The 20,403-nt window shown below is 43.0% G+C and overlaps 1 protein-coding gene across 1 annotated transcript in view; it reads left to right on the top strand.

Annotated features, from left to right (window-relative positions):
* The window catches only part of b4galnt4a (beta-1,4-N-acetyl-galactosaminyl transferase 4a), a 184,718-nt gene continuing 164,315 nt past the window's right edge, over positions 1-20,403 (top strand). The window contains exon 1 of the mRNA XM_030054584.1: positions 1-142. Coding sequence (XP_029910444.1) covers positions 1-142 — 142 coding nt within the window. The remainder of the gene's footprint in view (positions 143-20,403) is intronic.

Here is a 20,403-nt window from a genome sequence, read left to right as displayed (position 1 = left end):
ATGCTGCGCTTCCCCGTGAAGAAGATCCGGAAGCAGTTCAAGCTCCTGCTGCTGCTGGTGCTGCTCACCTCCGCCGTGTGGTTCACCTACCTGCACATCAACCAGGGCAAGACCATCAAACTCCACTTCAACTACGGCAAAGGTAGGTTTCCCCGTGGGATGCCCTGTCCTCCTATGACTGACACTTTAAAATGAACGAACTGATGGCTGTTTAAATGTTATTTATTTTACCCATCTGGCAAAGAGCTGGCTGTCCTATCCATTTTAGAAAGGTACAATATCACAACAATTGTCTGTGGAATAGGTACTATGAAATATCATAAGTAAGAGGTAACACCAAGTATGATGAGGTCACTTTAATTTCAGTGTATCCGCACGAGATACCCATAGGAAATTAAAACAAATAAATAAATAAATAAAAATATGCTATAAAATGCAATTTTCTATAAACTCACTACCGAGTACCACAGATGCTCTATGCTATTAGAATATTATAATGATACCATATAATGCCATAAAGCATCATAAGGTCACTATAAACTCACTACTCAGTGCCCCATATACCTATTTTATAGTGATACCAGAGGAAGTAAAAAAAAATCATAAAAGATGATAAGATCATCATAAACTCACCACTGACTATCAGATACACTATAATTCTCTACAGGACTATATAGTGATACTACCTGAGACAAAAATATTGTAAAATGTGATAAGTTCTCTATAAACCTTCACTGTGTCCCTTATAATAACCGTCCTTCTGACTTTCACTTGAATGTTTTTTCCCTCATGCCCCTGTAAGGATAGTGTGATGGGTCGCACCAGATCTAGCTCGGGCTGAAGTAACGCAGAGAGGCAGCGTGTCTGATAAATTAACAAGTTTCCCTTCTCTAGTCTCAGGAAAGCACTGTGGTCTGGAGCCAGGTCGAAAGCCAGGCAGCCGCCTGCACATTAATAATCAAAGAGTTATTCATGAAGGTGGCTTTAGAGGTCAGGACATGCCAATCATGCGTGGATAATTTTTTTTTTGGAGGAAAACACATCACCACCTGCTGCTCCGCTGCTCTGCTTTGTACCGAGGAGGGTTTATTTCATCCACAGCAGGAGCGGCTGGGAATAACAGAGGATGACGCAGAGAGTTGCAGCAGAGCAGCTACAACTTTGGATATAAAACTGATAATGGCATTGGCTGATAAAATGGTGCTGTCACCTACTACAGCTTTAACATGGGCTGATGGTATCCTATATCTTCTGCAGCTGTCTTTGTAAAGTGATACCTAATGATTATGATGTCCTTGAAGTGTGAGCCCCCCCATCCACCCACCCACATACACACACACACACACACATACACACGCACACACATGCACACACAGGGATCATTTCGCTCTCTCTGATCTCGGTCGTTGGGTTTTTCCCAGCTCCACATTTGATTTAGTTTGCCGATGAGTCCTGAGCAAGACCGAGGGCTGCGCTACATGATGTTGTCGTTAATAACTACAGCTAAGAGAATCATTTACGCCGGGTTTCATGGGAAAAAACAGCTTGCACTTTACTCTAAGTGATGGTATTAGTCAGTCTTGCTTCATGTAAATTGTCACTCATCCCACATATCCAGAAAATGCAGTGTCACAAAGTAAGATAAAGTTCTTGCATAAGCCTGTGATCTCATACACACACACACACACACACACACACACACACACACACACACACACACACACACACACACACACACACACAGGTGGAGTTGGAGAGGGACAGGCAGTGCTGTTTGCCCAGCTCTTCAGCAGCCATCACAACAAACAGAAAATTAGAGAGCTCCCACTGTGAGGTGCTGTGATAAATGAGTGGCTATGATCCTTATGAGTCACTTATCTATCTCGGTTTTTGTCTACCTCTTCTCTCCACTCCTTGATTTACTTTGGACTCTCCCCTGTTATTCACCTGTGTGACCATGTGCCACAGAGAAATCTTTCTTCCTGTTGGACCTCAGTTCTCCTGGCCAAGCAGAGTGATGAGTGGATATCATCAGCTCACACAGTGTGCTCTTCTCCTAGGCTTTGTGATCGTGCTGTCAGCAATGTCGCGGCTGATTTCGCGGAACGATCCCCTTTCATTCTCTGAAATCACCGGAGTTCATGCTTGCCTACATTTTCGCCATTACTCTGTTCCTCATTTTGAGGATTCCACTAATAGGCTCGTCTGTCTGTCTGACTCTTCCACTTTTTCCGTCTGAGGAGGAAAGAAGCCTGTGTGCTGTGCTGTGCCGTGCGTCTAATTGACTGTCTCCCATTTTGCAGCCGTTTGAGCAGGTCAACTAACTTAACCTCTTATGAATAACATGTCCCCTCTCTTGCACTAAGGGTTTCTAAGTGAGATGTAGCCATTACTGAAAATGGGGGTCTGTGAAGTGTGTAAATATTCATATCAGCCTGGCAGTATTCTCTACACACAAGAATCGTTATTGATTCTTCATACTGAGATCGCGCAGGTAGAAATAATGTAATTTCATTTTTGGCCCACATTGTCTCTCATTCTAATATGAAATGACAATTTGTCAAATTTTCATTCTGCTCGTCTCTGTTTTTGGACAAATTAGATTCATCCCATATCTATCTTCCTTTCTCCATGAGCAAGCACCACTTTAACAGACGGCTGCTAGCGCTTCATCCGCAAGATAATGTTTATTATCTATTGTTTATTGGCATATGACCATCTGATTTATGAGAAATATAAACATCTTGGCACAAAGAGCCCCATTGAGACTGCGTCTGTCTAATTGTGAGTAATCACTTGAGATGCACGAAACAGGCAGTTTACAGCAGGTAACTCGATGCACAGTGTGTCTGTCTGGCTGTCTGGCCGTCTACTCACCACAGTCTGCCGGCTGGTTGGTTGACTGGGTGGACATAATGAGGCACCAGTGGTTCGAAACTTTGAGGAGACACCTTCTGAATGGAAAGTGTCTGGTTCAGCTCTGCGGATGCTTGATGAAAATTTGGGTGCACCAGAAAATGAGAAGCACTCTCAACAGGTTTCTGCAGAGTGGGAATGCAGTGCTTCACCTTCAGCTTGTATCACGATTTGATTTACAAAAAAAAAAAAAAAATGTACCTGACTCATAATTCAAGTTTTTTCTTTTTAAATTCAACAAATGCCAACATTTCAACACAATAAACGTCTGAATTGAGCACTGGCCAATGTTCTGTAAAGGTTGTGCAACAGAAAGCCTTTATATAGAAAAGTCGGTTATCAGACCCAGTGGTGTTATTGATTAAAAATCGGTGTTAATGAAGGTGATGAGGGGAAAAAAATGACAGTCACATGTGGTTTGGTGAACTGTGGATTGCAGAATCATGTTTTTTTTTTAGCTTCGGTACAAAATTCTCAGTCCCCTGCACCAGAGTACCTGTGTTCAAACTCCAGCTGCCTCAGTGGAGCTTCACTGTGCCCTGCAGTACAACACTTGCTTGTAAATGGGAGCCCCTTTCAATGAATCTGTCTGTGCCTGTATCCTCTCTCCCCATTGTAAGTGTTTCCTCAAGAACTTTGCTGCAGTAAGGAATATAATATTTCCTTTGTCTTCATGACTGATAGGGAGTTTTGGCATTCAAGAGCATATTTTATCAAATTGTTTATGTCATTTTTGCACTATGAAAGAGGAAAAAATACAGCACTCTTTAGCTCCTACATGATGCTGGATTGATACTTGCTTATGCATTGCATCTCAGTGCGCCTCCCTTCAGACAAGAGGATTGGGCCACAGATACTGCATTTTGCTCTTTTCTGTTTTCATGTTGAGAACAGTACCCATGCTTTTGACCACTTCTGTTGACAAACACGACAGGAAGTGGAGACCGGGGATGCCGTCACTGGGCCTAACGCAGGATTAAATAAGAGGATTTGTTCAACTTGGGGATCCACAAATCTGGGATCAAATCCGGGTATTTTGATAACTTGGATCCAGATCCAAAATGTAACAAGCCCCACTAGTCAGAAACATTTCAGAGGGTATTGTTAGCTCTAAAAAAATTGGTGTAACTCCTAACTCGTCTCACTTCAAACCCAGTTGATTACAACTATAGTAACTCAAGGATGAGTAGCAGCAGTTTGCACCTCCGAATGTTTTAGTTTTTTCCCTTTATTTACCCAGGGTAGTACGCTGAGCACATATGCTCTCTTTCAGCAACGCCCTGCTGCACATTCACACAGTTCCACACATTCACACCTGTGAACTGCCCAGTATAACCACAGTCTTCACTGGTGGCCAGTGAGCAGCTCCACTAGAGCAGCTGGTTTGGGGTTCAGGGCACATCAGTAGTGGGTATTGATGAAGGGGAGAGTGCCATTCATTCTCTCCCCCAACACACATTGATCGACTTGGGCCGATTGACTCAGCATTATTCAGAAGGACTGGTAAGAAAGTTATACACAGCTGTGCTTGTTAATATAATCCAATGATTGGCAGCTGAAGAAATCGGTCAAACGAAAGCATCATCAGGTCATTTCCATGCAGGATTTTAACCATCCAAAGGCCTAGCCCGGCCACGGATGTAATGAAATATTCCATCATTTTCATTCACTGAATTATTCATTCCAAGTATGCCACAGAGCCATCCTATAGACTGCAGATTATTTTTTCAAAGGAGAGTGGGCAGTCTTCTCACCTTTACTTTTTTATGCTTTATTTAGACAGAAAGTAGAGAGGGCAGCAGACGACGACAGGAAAGAGAGCGCTGTCAGGATCTAATCCCAGGCCAGCGAGGGCACACATGTAGGTCTTAGAGGCGAGGAACTTAAACTCTTGATTATCTCTAGGCACAGACTGCACAGTCTTTGAGACCTTTAAAATGTGCAGCTGCTTCCAAAACTGTGAAAGATTGCTATGTTTTTCTTGATGAAGAAGAAACTAGGCGTAGAGGCTGCTTTTCCTCGCTGGCATCATACGTACACATACATGCAAACATGCATTACAGAACAATCTCTGTTTGCTTTGTGTGCCAATGTGTGCACGTGCATGTGTGCGCCCACTTTGGTATCGTTTACACAGCTCACGTGGCACCCTTGTCTATGAATGGGCCAGTCTAGGAAGTGTGATCACGTCCACAATGAACAGTGCAAAACCGACACCGAATGTTGACATTACTAATGGAATTTCTCTTTATTTTCTTGAAACCAAAGGCGGCTGCGGTAACTTTGATGATGGGAAAAGCCAGAAAGGCATAATTAAATAGTTTGCAGGTTGCGCACTGGCCGGACTGGTCTTATTTAATCAGAATTTCAATGAGGAAGTGTGTTGGCAGGCAGCACTGCAGCGCATATTAGATGAGAGGCACATTTATGCGGCCACCCAGTTGTACAACAGCCCCCCTGTTTTCCAGCATCAACAGGTCCACTGAGGAGGAGGAGGAGGAGGCTGGCTGCTGGATACAGGCCTCTATTGATTAACCATGAACATGTGGAGGCACACACACATTATGCAGACACACAGACAGACACTGTGTACAAATACGTATAGCGGCGCGCAGCACACATGCATTTAAATATCACGTCGGATAAATAAGCCCATCTATAGCTTGACATCACCCCGAAGTGGCAAGGAGGAAGTCAGCGAGAGGAAGTCTCAGGAGCCTCGACAGATTGGCTGCTTGGTTGCCCAGGGAGACAACATATGGGAGAGGAGCACGCTGTGTCGTGTTGGTGGGACGTTCCACCGCTCATTTTATGAAGCCTGATGTGCTCACATGAGCGCACTGAATCTCCTCTGAGAGACTAAAAATAACAAAGATGCGTATGTTTACGGAGGCGGCGTCATTTTATTATGGTAATACCTCTTTAGCGAAGGGTAAGAAGGCCCTAATGAACCACACACGTACACACGCAGCCACTAGGATATAGTTACAGTTCAGTATCAAGTTAGATTTGGTTTGTTGTTCTATCTCGGCAGCAACACCCTCCGGCTGACTTGCTGTCATGGTAACCATGCCCTCCGATGTCACTTCTCCCTAATTTTAGCTCTTGTGGTTCTCATGGTCGGTCAGCCTTACCTCGGCCAGAACCACTCTGCTGGCAAATCGGTAACGGACACCGCCGTACAGTGAGCACACTCACACACACACACACACACACACACAGCACCTTTTCACATCGTTATTTATTCATGCAATGGTGAGTATCGTCAATTACCTTTTTCAGATTTGTGAATAATTCAGCCACTCCGCTTTCATGCACCTCTGATGAAACGGAGCAAGTGTTAATGGAAAACAACAACAACAACAGCAACAAGAGAAAACAAAGAAGCTGTGTTCCTAGCAAGAAGCCTCTTCCAAGGCCATCATTCTGTGTGTCTTTCGGTGTGTTTCAGAAAGCGTTGAATTTAGCAGCTTTTACAAGAGTGTCGAGCCCAGCGTGGGTGCAATTTGCAGTGGCTAAGTGGTTTGGGCATGTTAAACCAGGGACATGCATGAACCCAGCTGTGTGGTGCAGCTTTTAAAGATTGCCTCCATTTAGAAATGCTATGCCTTATATATCACCCTGGGAGAGCTCTGTGAATTTGATGAAAATGGAAAAAAAAAAAAGCTTTTCATCACAGGAGCAATTCTGAAAGGAGTGAATTATGAAGGTATATCTGTGCTAATGTTGTGATTTGTATTCCTCAGCATTTTAGTGGTAGGTCAATCCAGTGCAGCTGGTTTGTTTTTGATAAAAAAAAAAAAAAGTTATTTTTCTGGTATGATACCATTTTGCAGATGGAAGTTCTTGCTGCAAGAAACCTGAATGTTTCCCGCTGCTGTGATCATAAAACGTGACACTGTAATCTTAAAATCTTAGCCGCTTGTCTTTCCTCTACTTCAGAGGTGCTTTGAAAATACAAAACTACCTTTGGTATGAAACAGCCATTTCATTTGATGCAACCCTTGACATCTGATTTCATTTAAGGAGCAGTGTCATAAGAGCGTATACATGTGTGCAGTGAAATTGCAATCAGTCCATTGTGAGTCTGAGGCTGGGGAGCTGAGGCTGAGGCTGGGGGTGCGGTGGGGGTGGGGCTGTCAGAGGCTCAGCCATGAATCTAACCACAGCTTATCTGACCAACCCAGTAAATCTCTCTCTCTCTTGGTAATTCCACTGCTAGGATAAAGGATGTCCCTGTAAGAACTCACACAGCATCCTCAATGTGTCGTTGAGGGGAGAGGAGGCGGGGGCAGCACTACTTAACTCTTGTCTTTTGTGCTTTTGTTTATACACATATACACACACACACCACACACACATTTGATTGCATTATACACGTGCATGTCATGTCATAATTGGGCATTTGGTCATGTTAATGCACACTGGAGGAGCGATTCAGCCAGAAATTTACATTTTGTTATTATCCACTCACCCGCAGTCCAGGTGGAACACAGAGAGTCTTTGTCTATTCAATATGCAGGGAGATCGCTAGCACGGCTCTGTAGCACTTTTCTCCAGAAAAAAAAAAAAAAAAACTGAAGTCAGCGGGTACCATTTTTTAAAATGACAACAAAATTATTTCATATAGCTCTAACAGCTTGATCCAAGACTTCTGAAGCCAAATCACCCAAAGTGAAAAAGACCCTGATTTGCACCATTATTTAGTGGTAACATGCATCCAAGCCTCATGCATCCACATTAGAGTGCGGATCGGGACGCATATTTTTGTCAGAACCCGACCCCCCACCTGAGGACATTGTTTTTTTGTGTGTCCGAACCCGACCTGAGCCTGAGATTTTGCTTCTCCTCCATCACTAGGTTACACTTACAATAGCCTATATGTTGCCTTCAGGGTCATCACGTAAACTCCAGCACTGTACAGGAAGACAGTAAACAGACAGTATGTCCATCATTTTTTTTTTTTTTTTTAGATAGATAAATAATGCAGAATAATCCAGAATTTCCCTGGTTGGGATCAATAAAGTCTATCTATCTATATATCTATCTATCTATCTATTTTTCACTGAAGTAATGCAGATGTGACGGAGCCCAACTCAAAGCCAAACATCATTTCTAAATATTAGTCCGAACCCTTCCCAACTTGTCGGGAGCCGGGTCAGGCATCCACACTTGTTGAGTAGAATGTGGACTTGTTAGTTTGAACTGTTTTACTATCAAAGACTCTAGTGAAGATGTGTGCTAAATAAGGGTGCAATACAGGTCTTTTCCTTTCTGGATGCAAATGTTTGACTTCAAAAGATTTGGATCAAGCTGCTCGAGTACTGTAGGAGTGATTTTGTTGTCATTTTTTGCCCTTTTTGGAAAAGTAGCACCCATCAATTGCAGTTTTTTTTTTTTTTTTTTTTTTTTTTTTGGGAAAGGCTGCCAAGAGATGCACTAGCTCTGTTGTATAGGACAAAGACACTTTACCTGTGTTTCAACTGGTATGGAGGTGAGGTGACTTTTTGTTTTTTTTCCTTTGGGTGAACTTTTCCTTTCATGCTTTTTTTTTTTTTTTTTTTTTTTTTTTTTGTGCCTGTGGCTCAGCGAACACACAACACACAGCTCAACGACCCCCATCCCCCAACCTCCTCCCTCCCCTCCTCCCCAGGATTTATTACTTTCACATAGCCATATTGCTTCTGCTGGACTCTTCTGCATTGTGTGTGGTAATAACACATGTGGATGTAGGTTGAGAGGGAGGATGCTAGGGGGCTAGGATGCATGGAGAAAGGAAAGGTGGCGAAAAGTGAAGCTCAGAGTGCGCTGTGCCCGGGGTTAATGAAATTTGTATTTGCCTCCCTAACAAGCTACCATCAAGATACCAGCTCTGCCCCATGCAAATGAGAGTTCTGGACCGCTGCCATGGCTTTGCCGCAGGAGATTTTTCTGTGTGTGTGTGTGCGTGTGTGAGAGAGAGAGAGAGAGAGAGAGAGCGAGCAAATGAGTAAGTGAGTGAGAGAGTGAAACAGAGAGATTTAGTGTAAAGAAGAGATAAATGTGTTTGTGCGCAAGATTGTGGGTGTTTGTCTGTGTGAGTGTGCGAGGGCATGTCTGGGAGCGCACGCCTCCCCCGTCTCGCTGCCGTCTGCACTTTAGCCCCAGTGTTTAGCCCGGCAGAGGAGGAAGCAGCTGAATGATGGCACTGTCTTCCCGCTGGCACGCTCGCCAGGAATGGGGCTGAGCGTCGGGGAGGGACGGGGCGGAAGAAGGACACCCTTCTCACTCAACAGGTGGGTCAGGCAGCAGGATGCATCGGCAGAGGATGTGGCTGTGACTAATAATGGAGCCGATCTGAACCATCCACGGTACACAGTGTACCATCACGTTCATCCGCTTCTGCATGGGAACAGCGGCTCCCAGCTGGATGTGTACACCTGATATGGTTTGTTGTGAGAAGAGACGCTCAGGTGTAGCCCGCTTATACAGCAGGGGAGTCTAATAATGCAGCAATCACACTGTTAAACAATGCCATCAAGACCTAATTAAGACCAATTTCCTCAGTAGAGACTCTCATAAAAGCCCACACAGTTTGGACAATTTACTGAGGCACTGCTGGGAGAGGCAGCGAAGAGGAGTGTTAATTAGAAAGGGAAAGAGAGCAGAACAAAGGAAAGGTGAGTCGTGAGTTTTACGAAACAAGGGACAGGCACACAGAGAGAGAGATAATGTGACAGAAACAAAGAAGCAGAGCAGGAGAAGCTGCAGAGAGGTCAGGATCGTTGTCATGATAAGATTTGTCAGTTTCCCCGCGCTCAGGCCCGGCTCTGCTCTTTGCTCCCCACCTCTGCAGAAGGATTTTCTTACGCAGGGTATCTATGCAGCGCCGGGTTGTATCGGCTCTGGTGTTGCCTTACTGTAAGCGATCCAGACCTTGCAGGATTTCAATCAATCATCAAAGAGTGTGTGTCTGAGCGCTCCCTGCTGCTCTGAATGAGCTTTCTGTAGTGGCGGTTAATGGAAAAGGTCACCTCTCCTCGAGACTGTGCCGGCTTGCAGCAAAGCCAGAGAATGGATCAGAGGAGAGGGGCCAGATAAGCTGGGAGACAGAGGAGAGGTGGTTCGGAGACGGGGACGCCGGTTGCATTCTAATGAAGCTTTGCTGATGTCTCACAGCTCTGTGGAAATGTCATGGAAATTGATACACCACATGTAAGAGAGTAAATTGACTATAACTTTGTATACCCGTCCCTCTGTGCATTTCTCTCCATAGTTTCCGCTCGCATTTCTTTCACCCGCCCGCCCTCCTTCGAATCCGCTCTTGCACGCGTTGTTACTATTCATCACGGCCCTATGAATATTTACGCATTCATGGAATCATTTCTGGAGGTGGGCTTTGAATTAATCTCCATTTATCAGTGCTCACCGAGCAAAGTTGAACAAAGAGGGAGAGAAAGTTTTGACTGCTTTTTTCACAATGACATTTAAGGCCTTCCACCAACGTGGCATTGAGATGAAAAAAAAAAAACAAAAAAACAAAAAAACTCAGCTTTACATGTTGCCATATTTCTAAGAGGATAGAGATGTTCAGGAATGTGATAGCGGTGGTTATAAAGTTCCTCACTCTTCCACAGACAGCAGCCCCATTGTGAGTCCGCGGTTGTTCATCTGTGCTGGTGCGGCTTCCATCATCGCCGTATATCCTTTTGTCTTCACGCTCTATTCCATCTGGTCTTGTCCCGTCTCGACGATCAAGTTTCTGCCTACATCTGATTGTCTCCGCCCCCGCCGTGTCTTTCTGGTTGAAGTTGCGGGAGAACGGGAGGGAGGCAGGATCCATGGGAGAAAACAGGGAGACGGAGGGCAAGAGCTGCACTTTGTCGTTCTTTTGTTTTGTGTTTCAAAGGCCTGCTCTCCGGGTTGATTACCATGTGAGCTGGTTTGTGAAGGAGCGCGGCATCGCTCTCTAAGGGCTGTCAAACACTGTTCCCCTCTCGCTATTGTGGCCAGTCATGAGGAAAGATATTCGAGAGGAGAGGAAAGTTTTCACAGTTTACTTTGGGGCTGTGTGTGTGTGTGTATGTGTGTGTGTGTGTGTGTGTTTGTGCTTGTGTATTTGTGCTTGCTTTGAGAGGAGCCCAACCAGCAGTGTGCATTGAATTTGATCATCACTTGGCTGCTATAACTGACGAGCTCGTTTTAGTATTCAGTGTCATTTTCTCATTTTTGTTTATCCCCCTAATCTGAGTTTACATCACAATAATACAATTTATAGAGACAGAGTTCTGTTCTGCATGCCTACCTCTGACTGGGACGTTTTTACTTCATTTGTTTTCTGTGCTGCTGTTACTGATGACTCTTATTTCTCACAAATATACACAAATGAGTATTTTTTATTTCGAAGAGCTCAATTTTTTCTTGATGAGCATGGCTTTGGCGAATAGTTTCAGGGAGAAAAACAGGTTAAAATCCACACTGTCGGGGCGCCCTGGTAGCTCACAGGATGGGGGCGCGTACCGCTTGTTAAGGCTGAGTCCCAATCGCAGCGTCCTGGGGTTGAATCCAACCTCAGGCCATTTGCTGCATGTCATCCTCTCTCTCTCTCTCTCTCTCCCCTGCCTTTCCCGTCTCTCTCTACTGTGACTGTCAAAAAAAGCAAAAATGAAAAAACGCTCACATCTAGAAGTACGTTCACGTCCTTGGATTGTTCTCGAATGAGCCATTCAAAAGGAACAGCTGTTGGTCAAGTGCCTAACTCAAAGGTAGCTCTCATTAACATCCCACACCCTGATTTTTTTCCAAGTGCTGGTCAGCGATTTTGAAGTGGTGACTTTTTTTTTTGAAGACTCACTTTTCCTCCACCTTCAGGCTCTGTCTCTACCAATTATGTGGGTGTGTGTTATTACCACTTTCTTTCTGAGGGTGATTCTCCTGTCTTTCCATCAAATCATCCACTAAGAGAATCCCTTTTAAATGGCAGCACCCATCTCTTTGTCGCATGTAAATCTAATCCTGCCCAGTCGCCAAACGTTACCCGCTCTAAAGGGATTCGTGTCTGCTGTCAGGGGCCGCTGCTAGAAGCGGTGGGAACATCAAAATTTCGATGCAAGGTGGAACTTGAAGATTTGCCAGCTCTTTTATTGCTCAAATGTGTTACGCTCCTGTGGAGTTTAAATTAAAGGTCAGTGGAAGAAAGTTTTTATTCCCTTTCATTACAAACATCTTGTCCCGCTTCACATGGTCAGTGATTCGATTATGATTAAATTGATCATGCAGAACTAGTCGTGCTGCCTTCAGGTGTCTTTGCGGACTGGTACATGGCTCAATATATGGAATTTCAAAAATATCATAATGAATGTGGGGACTGGAATTTGTAATCTCATCAGCTCTTCTTTTATTTGTGTTCGATTAATTTCACACTTGATCCAAATAGCACCTGAGTAGCGTTTTTGTGTACTTGTACGTGTAAGCTAGTAATTTTACTTTTACTTAAGTACATTTTAAATAATACCCAATGGTTATGGTGGTTATGGTGAACAAATGATTAATGATAGATTTTAGGACTTCTCACAATGATCGGTCAGTCAGCAAAGATGAGAGGAGGAACCTGCTTCTTCTTAGTTGGTTCTACCTTTTGTCATTGCCGAATTTCACAATAAAAGCTGCACGATGAAAAGCTAGACTCAACCGGCAAAAACTGTGGAACAAGTGTGTGGAAAAAAGGCAAGGCAAGTTAAGGCAAGTTTATTTGTGTAGCACAATTCAACACAAGGTCATTCAAAGTGCTTTACAGAGACATTAAAAGCAACAAGACACAATTTAAAACAATAAAAACAGTCAATAAAAAAGGGAAATAGAAATTGAAAATGATAGCGATAATAAAATACAGTAACATAAAATAACAACAACACAAAAGAGGAATAATATCACCGAGTTGGTCTGACGATGACAACCATGTAGATTCAAACAGCATGTGATGCGCTTATCTCGCATTTGTCAGTTGAGTCTACAAGGTCCTCACTTCATTTAACCCTCAGCAATTTTACGCAATGCACCTTGAAAAGACTCTAGTTTGACCTAGTTTTTTCAAATCCCTTTGTTTTTACGCATGCTAACACAGTTACTGTTTAGAAAAAGGAACTCAGTCACTTTTTCTCCCAGTGCATTTTAAATGAGCGACTTTTTACTTTTACTGCAGTAGATTTTTACAGCAGTACTTCCACTTCTAAGTTAAGTATATATTTTATGAATAATTTACAGTGTAGCATAACTATTATTAAACAGACACTGTCAATTAAATGTCAGGAGCAATGGGAGGTGGACATTTGGAAAAACCCCAAGCTACGAAATTATGTTCAGTTTAAAGAGGAGTACGTCACTGAACCATATGTTGCATCTAATTTGAAGAAAGGTCAAAGATCACTCTGTGCCAAATTGAGAGCTGGCGTCTTGCCTCTGGCAGTGGAGGTGGGTAGGTATCAAGGGATACCAGAAGAACAGCGTTTGTGTACTTTATGCGATCTAGGAAATGTAGAGGACGAGTTACACTTTGTTTTTTATTGCCCATTGTATGCCAGTCTAAGAAATGTTCTATTCGAAAAAGTACAAACGAGGAATCCTGATTTGTTTTGGTTGTCCGAATTTAATATGCTAAGATGGCTGTTTGAAGAAGAGGTATTTGCTTTGGGTAAATTCTTGGAGAAAGCGTGGCAGCTGCGGTGGAGACAGATATACCTGCATGTATGAATTGATGCATGTATTTATTTACTTTTGTTGGGAGTGTCTTATAAGCCCATGGGGGCTGGGCATTATTGTATGCAGGACACTTAAATAAAAATTATCTATCTATCTATCTATCTACTTAAGTAAAATATCAGCAAAGTAACTTTTCTTCTATTTGAACAGCAATTTGCAGTGCTTTCTCCACCACTGCTGCCTTGACACGTTCTGTCCATAAGCCTCCAACCCTCCCGAGCCCAGATCCCCCTCTTTGCTGCTGGGGAACCGGTGGTGTTTTTTGGGCTGGCCGGCTCACTGGCTCACTTGCTGATTGCTGCTCAACCTGCAGCGTTGCTCGGCTTGTGGCAGCAGCAGTCACACCGACGACGACGACAACAACAACAACAACAACAATGGCAGGAATGGTAGCAACTCGCATCCGGAGGAGCGTAAACGAGAGCGACGGCAGAGAGAGAGAGAAACATTTTTCATACGAGGTCAGCAGCATCCGCCATGAGTAAGACGTCAGCCGGTGCTGAGACTAAATCTTTAGAAACAAGGGTTTCCAAAGAGGAAGGCTGAGAAAATGAATGTGTGAGGGAGGGTCATCCTCGGTGTTGTTTGTGTCAGAAGTTTTACTCGGCTTTGAAGATTTACACCTCTGTCTGGATTTACAGCGTGTTTTTTTTTCTTTTTTTTTTTTTTTTTTATACGATGGTAGACAGGGGACGCTGTTAAAAGCATGCCTGACAGACAGAGTATTGTGCAGCTAATGTTACCACGCTTTCATCCTCCTCCACCTCTCCATTATCCTCCTCCTCTTCCCCTCCTCCCCGGCTCCTCATCTTCTTCTTCTCTTCTTGCTTCTCAGCCTTTTTCCGCCGACAAAGTGACACCTCCATTCCACACTCTTTTCTTTTTATTTATGTTTGTTTTTTTTGTTTGTTTGGTTATTTATATATTTTGGCTACAAACGAGCAGCTGGGCAAATGCAAGCTTTTCACTCGGGCTGCATTTGACATGGAGATTCACCTGCCTCAGCAAAGCGAGACGATGCAACTCTATTATCTCGCTGTCAAACATGCCGCCGCTGTCAGCCCCATTTGTGGGAATGAGGTGTTTTTACAGGGCTGGAGAGGATGGGAGGACTGGCAATGAGCAGATGGTTATAATACATTGGTCTAGCTCTATGTCTGACCATGACTCTCACAGTGCTTCAGAATGGAGAGAAAATAACCGAGGCCATGCTGGCGGATAGGGTTTGTGATGGACTGCATTTAGAGAGATGTTACTGAGTGCAACTCCACAGAAATATTATCTTTAGCATACACAAACACATAGTGCGGCATCGCAGATTTAATGTCTATATTTTCCTGACTCTATCGCCTAAACTGAGCTCTATCTGCACGCTCAGTGTAGCCGCTGTATTAGGTCCACCTGTACCGTCTGCTACGACCCAATCCTGCTGTTCTGCCACAAAGTTTACTTTTCTGATGGTTTTCTTGTTGTCACAGTAATAGAGGTGTTGATTCAATTCTATGTCTGGCTTTGAGCTCATAGTTAGTGCTGCTGTTGTACTGGACTGCATTTTATTGAGAGGTGTTTCCAATATTCTGTCCTTCTCATTGTGTATAAATAGGGAGGACAAAAAATGAGAAACACCTCTCAATATAATTTAGTCCAGTAAAAGATCTCTGCAAACTACAAGCTCAGTAATAAACACAGAATTAAATTTACACAATGTAAACAAAAACTGAACGTTATAAACTTTATAAACTCAAGCTCACATTAAAAATGAAGCGGTCTTAAAAGGATAATAAAAACATCAATAAAACAATAATTGCTTTAAATCATACATTAAAGGGCATTAACTTTGTAATAACACATCACAAACACATGAACGCGCAGGGAAAGAGAGATGTTGGCTCACACCACTTTCCGTGCCGGCTTCAGTGACTGCGAGAAAACATCCGGGTGGTTTGATCGTGGCGGAGCAGTCATGTCTGACATTGTGTCTAGTGTGTGCAGGAAGGGATGCTCTTTAAATGGCCAAACCTGACCTCTGCTCAACAGTCTTTATTGTATCTGTCCGTCACAAATCTTCATCTGTTTAAAACCTTTTATTACACTTTTTTGCTTTGTTTTTATTGCATTGTGTTTTATTGTAATGTCTTAGTTTTTATTGTTTGTTTTTAATTCTGTCTTTTCTATTCAACACTTTGTAAACTTTTGCTTTGGAAAAGAGCTTGTTTATTATTATTTATTATTATTAGAACTTACCCCAGTTTGCTATGCATAACTATTGTGAATACTTGGTTGGCATATACTTTCACCCAGCGGCGCAAATTTCCCTTAGACATTGGGGGGGACACATTTAGCGGAGGGTCAGGGGGTCAAGAGAGCTGCCAAACTAAAAATGGTATGGTCCAAGCATAGGGGTGTAAGACTTTTTTGGAAAACAATTTTGAACGATTTTACAAGTGTTTTGCCACTCTGTATTGTTATATTACCTGTATTAGTGAAGGGTTTGTATCTCATGATATTTTTGGGGGGGATGACAAATTTATCTTTTATAAATATTAGGGGGGACTTGTCCCCCCTGAGACCCCCTAAATTTGCGCCCATGCTTTCACCAAAGCATAAGAAAGGTTTTTTTTTTTTTTTTTTAGGTCCATTTTTAGGTCCATTTTTTTAGGTCCAGCCAGTCACAGCCGAAAGCTGCAGGACAGAAAAAGGAGATGTGTTCCCTACATGTAAAACTATAAACAGCTCGCTGCTCCGGCCGACACACACTTAAAGCTCCAGCCAGGCTCACTGGAGTGCTGGGGAGTAAACAGGTGGACCCCAAAACATTGTTAAGCTTTGAATGTAAAAAAAACATTCACTATTAATGTGTGAATTCATGTGATTATAATGGAGAAAAGTAAAAGGCGAAGCACTCACAAGGTGGAGTTACCTATGCACAGCAAGTTTCACAGAGCAGTTTCTCACTTTTTTTTTTGAACATGAATGGGGGTGAATTGTGGTAAGTTAGCCTTCACTTCTAGCTATCAAAACATATTTGGTACAAACTGATATTTGTGGCTGGCAGATATGATTGGGAATGTTGAATACAAGTCAAGATAGGACTTATGTGGATGATCCTTAAATGCCACTTGTAGATATTTTGTTTCCCCATTTGGAAACCCTGCATGTAGGGATTTCAGAGAGGGTTAGTGCTCAGAGAGATCATCCGATGACTGAAAGACAACGGCTTCAGTCTCTCCAGCAGCCACATGGCCTGCGTCCTTGAGCGACCACTGCACTTCTAATTTCTCATCTGTTGTAGGTCATTGCATTTGAAATTTGGCCAAATGCATGAAATGGAGATGGTTTACGGTACTAAATGTGCTGTAATGGGAAAGCTTATCCTTTTTTATTGGAGGATGTATCCGCTTTCACTGCAGGATCTTCAGTCTTCAGTCAAGTATTTCTCTTTCTAATACCTTTATGCTCGGCAGTAAAACAGGACTAACCACTTTCATCGCTCTCGGACTTCGCGTGGACCGCAGCAGTGCACGCTGACTGTTGCTCCTCTTGAAACGATTCTCTTCGCAGCTGGAGCTTTGGGCCCCATCGCAGCTATCTCCAGCCGCTGTGTTGTTTTCAATTAAGACAGAATCGAGCTCAATCACAAGAGCCGCGCTGCATGTCTGTGTAACTCACTTAGTTTTCATGATTTGAAGTGCCAAATTAATTGGCCGTGAGATTAACTGTTAATTTGTGCTTGCCAAGTAAATGTTGATTATTACAGCAGCTTGTCACAAACACCCTTATTAAAATGCTCTTTGTTAAAAGTAATGCAGAGTGTTTGTTGTGCTCCGCAACCAATGTCAACACCTTCCCACCAGCAGCAGCAGCAACAGCTGCAAAGTGTGGCCGAGTGCGAAGCCGCGTTTTTCTTTCCCTCCTGGATTGTGTGAATCGTGTTTTACCCCTCTCCTGCAAACAAAGACAATTCCTGTCGCCAGTTTGGTTTTACATTGCTACGATTTTGCAGTTGGGCAGATAGCCCTTCAGGGTTTTAAGCTAACAGCTCGCAGGATTGCTCTTATGCATCTGAGAGTAAATGAACAGAGGAAAGCAATTTTAGTTTTATTTTCTGTTTGCAGTGTTTCGAGTTGAGCCATTAAAATAATAATAATAATAATAATAAAAAAAAGTTATTGATTGCATGGTTTGGGCTGTGTGCAGACTGGGTCAGTGCAGCATGATAAGACACTCCCTCACTCTCTCTCTCTCTCTTACCGCCTTTTCCCCTTTCTCCATCTCCCTCTCAATCTGTCACTTTCGGGAGAATTACAGCCAATATATTTTGCCTCCTTGTCCTACTTTGCTTTCATCCCACTCACATAGGATGAAGCGTGCACGCATGCACACGAGTAGACACCCATGCGGCGTGTGCGGAGGCATATAGAGGAGTAATTTGTTTTTCTTTAAGTGCCCTTAACGCTCAGTGGTGCTCCGAATAAAAAGCCGTGCAATCATTTCAACAAACACGTCCTTGCTGTGAAACCACATTTCTCCCCGTAAAAAGTAGACTCATCACAGCCTGAAGTGGTAGCTGCTTAGCGTTCAAAACAGACCGAGGCTGGCGTGCTTAGTGTGCAGGTGAAGGCCTCGCTCGGCTGGGTTAACTTAATGGAACGCACTCGACAAAAAGTATTCATCGCAACTGTGTTTACCTTGACGGCGAGTGTAACGGGCGCCGCGCCGTGACTGTCCTGCCCTTTCTGCTCAGACGGCCCCATGTCGACTGCGTACGCATGTTTACACTTAGCGAGGCGTAATGCGCCCTGTCAATACTAACCTTGCACTTTGATGAGAGAGAAAGCAAAAGAATGGGGTTGTTGTGATTGTCGGTAATAAACTGTCACTTTCAAGGCCATGGATGTACATGTGAGCGATTACGATGAACAGGTAAAGAAAGCCTGATCAAACTTTATTTACTTTTATAGTCAGCCTTTAAAATATAACTTCAAAAGGTTTTTTTTCTGTTGTTGAGTCCTATACAGCGTGGTCTGATTCAGGATTTAAAAAAAAAAAAAAATGATAAAACTGAGTGCACCAAGCGTATCAGCCACCCTATTTACTGAGAAAAAACACGGCAGAGACGTCAAATGCTTTTCAAATTACAAATTAAATTACGGTATGATTCAAATATAATACAGTACAGTAGTACAGTGTAAAAAATACACTGTAAAACTCCCAAAGCCTCTAGAGTTTAGCTGTTTCTTTAATACACATCTAACCAGTTGTGAGGAAACTGTGGCTCGTAAGACATTTCTGGCTTTTTGCCATAAGTCATATGACTGTCGAGAGAAGCTGTTTCAAAATGAGCAGTCTCTCTTCCTCTTTCTCTCTCTCTTACACTCACTCGCATGCACTAAAGTGAGGATTATTCAACGAGTCCACTGACATTTGGAACGGCGATGGCTGTTTTACTCATCGTTTTTTACAGTCGTGAAGCATCAGGCTATCTAATCTATTTTACATCCCTGCTCTGATGCTTTTTCCCGCATCTGCTGTGTGCTCCGTGAATTTTCTTGTCAGCAGTGTGTAAACAAGTTATAAATAAAAAAAAATAAACGAGTGAGCTAGACAGTAAGTGAAGAGAAAGAGAGGAAGAGACATTTTGCGAAGGTTTTGGAGTCACCACAACCATGAGAGGTTCCTCATCGTACAGTAACATAACTGTGCACTCAAAAATAAAAAAATAAAAAATAAAAAATAAAATAAGCTGATAGGCCCAGTATTTTGTGAGGTAAGCCACAGAGAGACATGCCCACAGACACACAAGACCAAACACATGATCTCCTCCAGACTACCACCTGGCAGAAATGACAAAAAAGACCAAAAAAAAAAAAAAAAAAAAAAAGTAGTGCAGTTTCTTGCATAAAAAATTGGGATCACAGAAAGATATTACAACTTGGTGTGAATTTGGCTAGAAATTTTTTGGCTCGGGCTTTTGTTTGAAGTCTCAGGGCTGAGTCATGTTCGTGTCAAGTCTGTGTCAACACTTCATTTCTCCAGCCTGGGAGTCGGAGACAGCAGCGGATACACACCAGTAGGTAACGGTGATCTGTCTGGAGACCACCCGTGGACTCTGGTCGAAAGCACACAGATTCAAAACATCAACCTGCTCGGAAAGAAAATTAATGTCTCGGTGTCAAGAAAGTTTCATCCGTTGTGTGGACGTGAAGTCCATCCTAAAGCCGCACGCCATCCACTTTTTCATCATTCAGGACGGCACACGGCTCTGTAGAAGGACCGCAGGACACTGAGCATCTGACATACTACTTTTTTTTTTTTTTTTTTTTTTTTTTAACTTAGTCTGTTTTACTCATATTTTAGCTTGAGTTTGTCATTTTATTTTTTATGGGTATTCACTGGCGTAAAGTCACATGACCGTTGAGTGTGGAAGATTGCATGTTTTATCATTCAGTTAATCACCTTAATTTCCTCTGCCTACCTTTTTCTACAGGTGTGGCTGAAGCCTGCTTGTTTTTCATACACACCCTGGCAGCATGCGAAGGGGAAGAAATGGCTGTAATTTCCTATTTGGGTCTATTTGTTGCATAATGGCAGCATAATCAAAGCCGTTTGACAGTGTTGTGCTTTAGCTCGCTGCCTGGCAATTAAAACGATGAGTGATGGATGTGTTCTAAAGCAAACTGGGAAAAAAAAAAAAAAAAAAAAAAAAAAACACCTACACACAAAAAATAAAAAAAAATCAAAACAGAATGT

The sequence above is a fragment of the Myripristis murdjan genome, chromosome 6 (assembly GCF_902150065.1).
Source record: "Myripristis murdjan chromosome 6, fMyrMur1.1, whole genome shotgun sequence".
Classification (NCBI taxonomy): domain Eukaryota; kingdom Metazoa; phylum Chordata; class Actinopteri; order Holocentriformes; family Holocentridae; genus Myripristis; species Myripristis murdjan.
The sequence above is the reverse complement of the archived record's forward strand: the minus strand, read 5'-3'. Positions and strand labels throughout refer to the sequence as shown.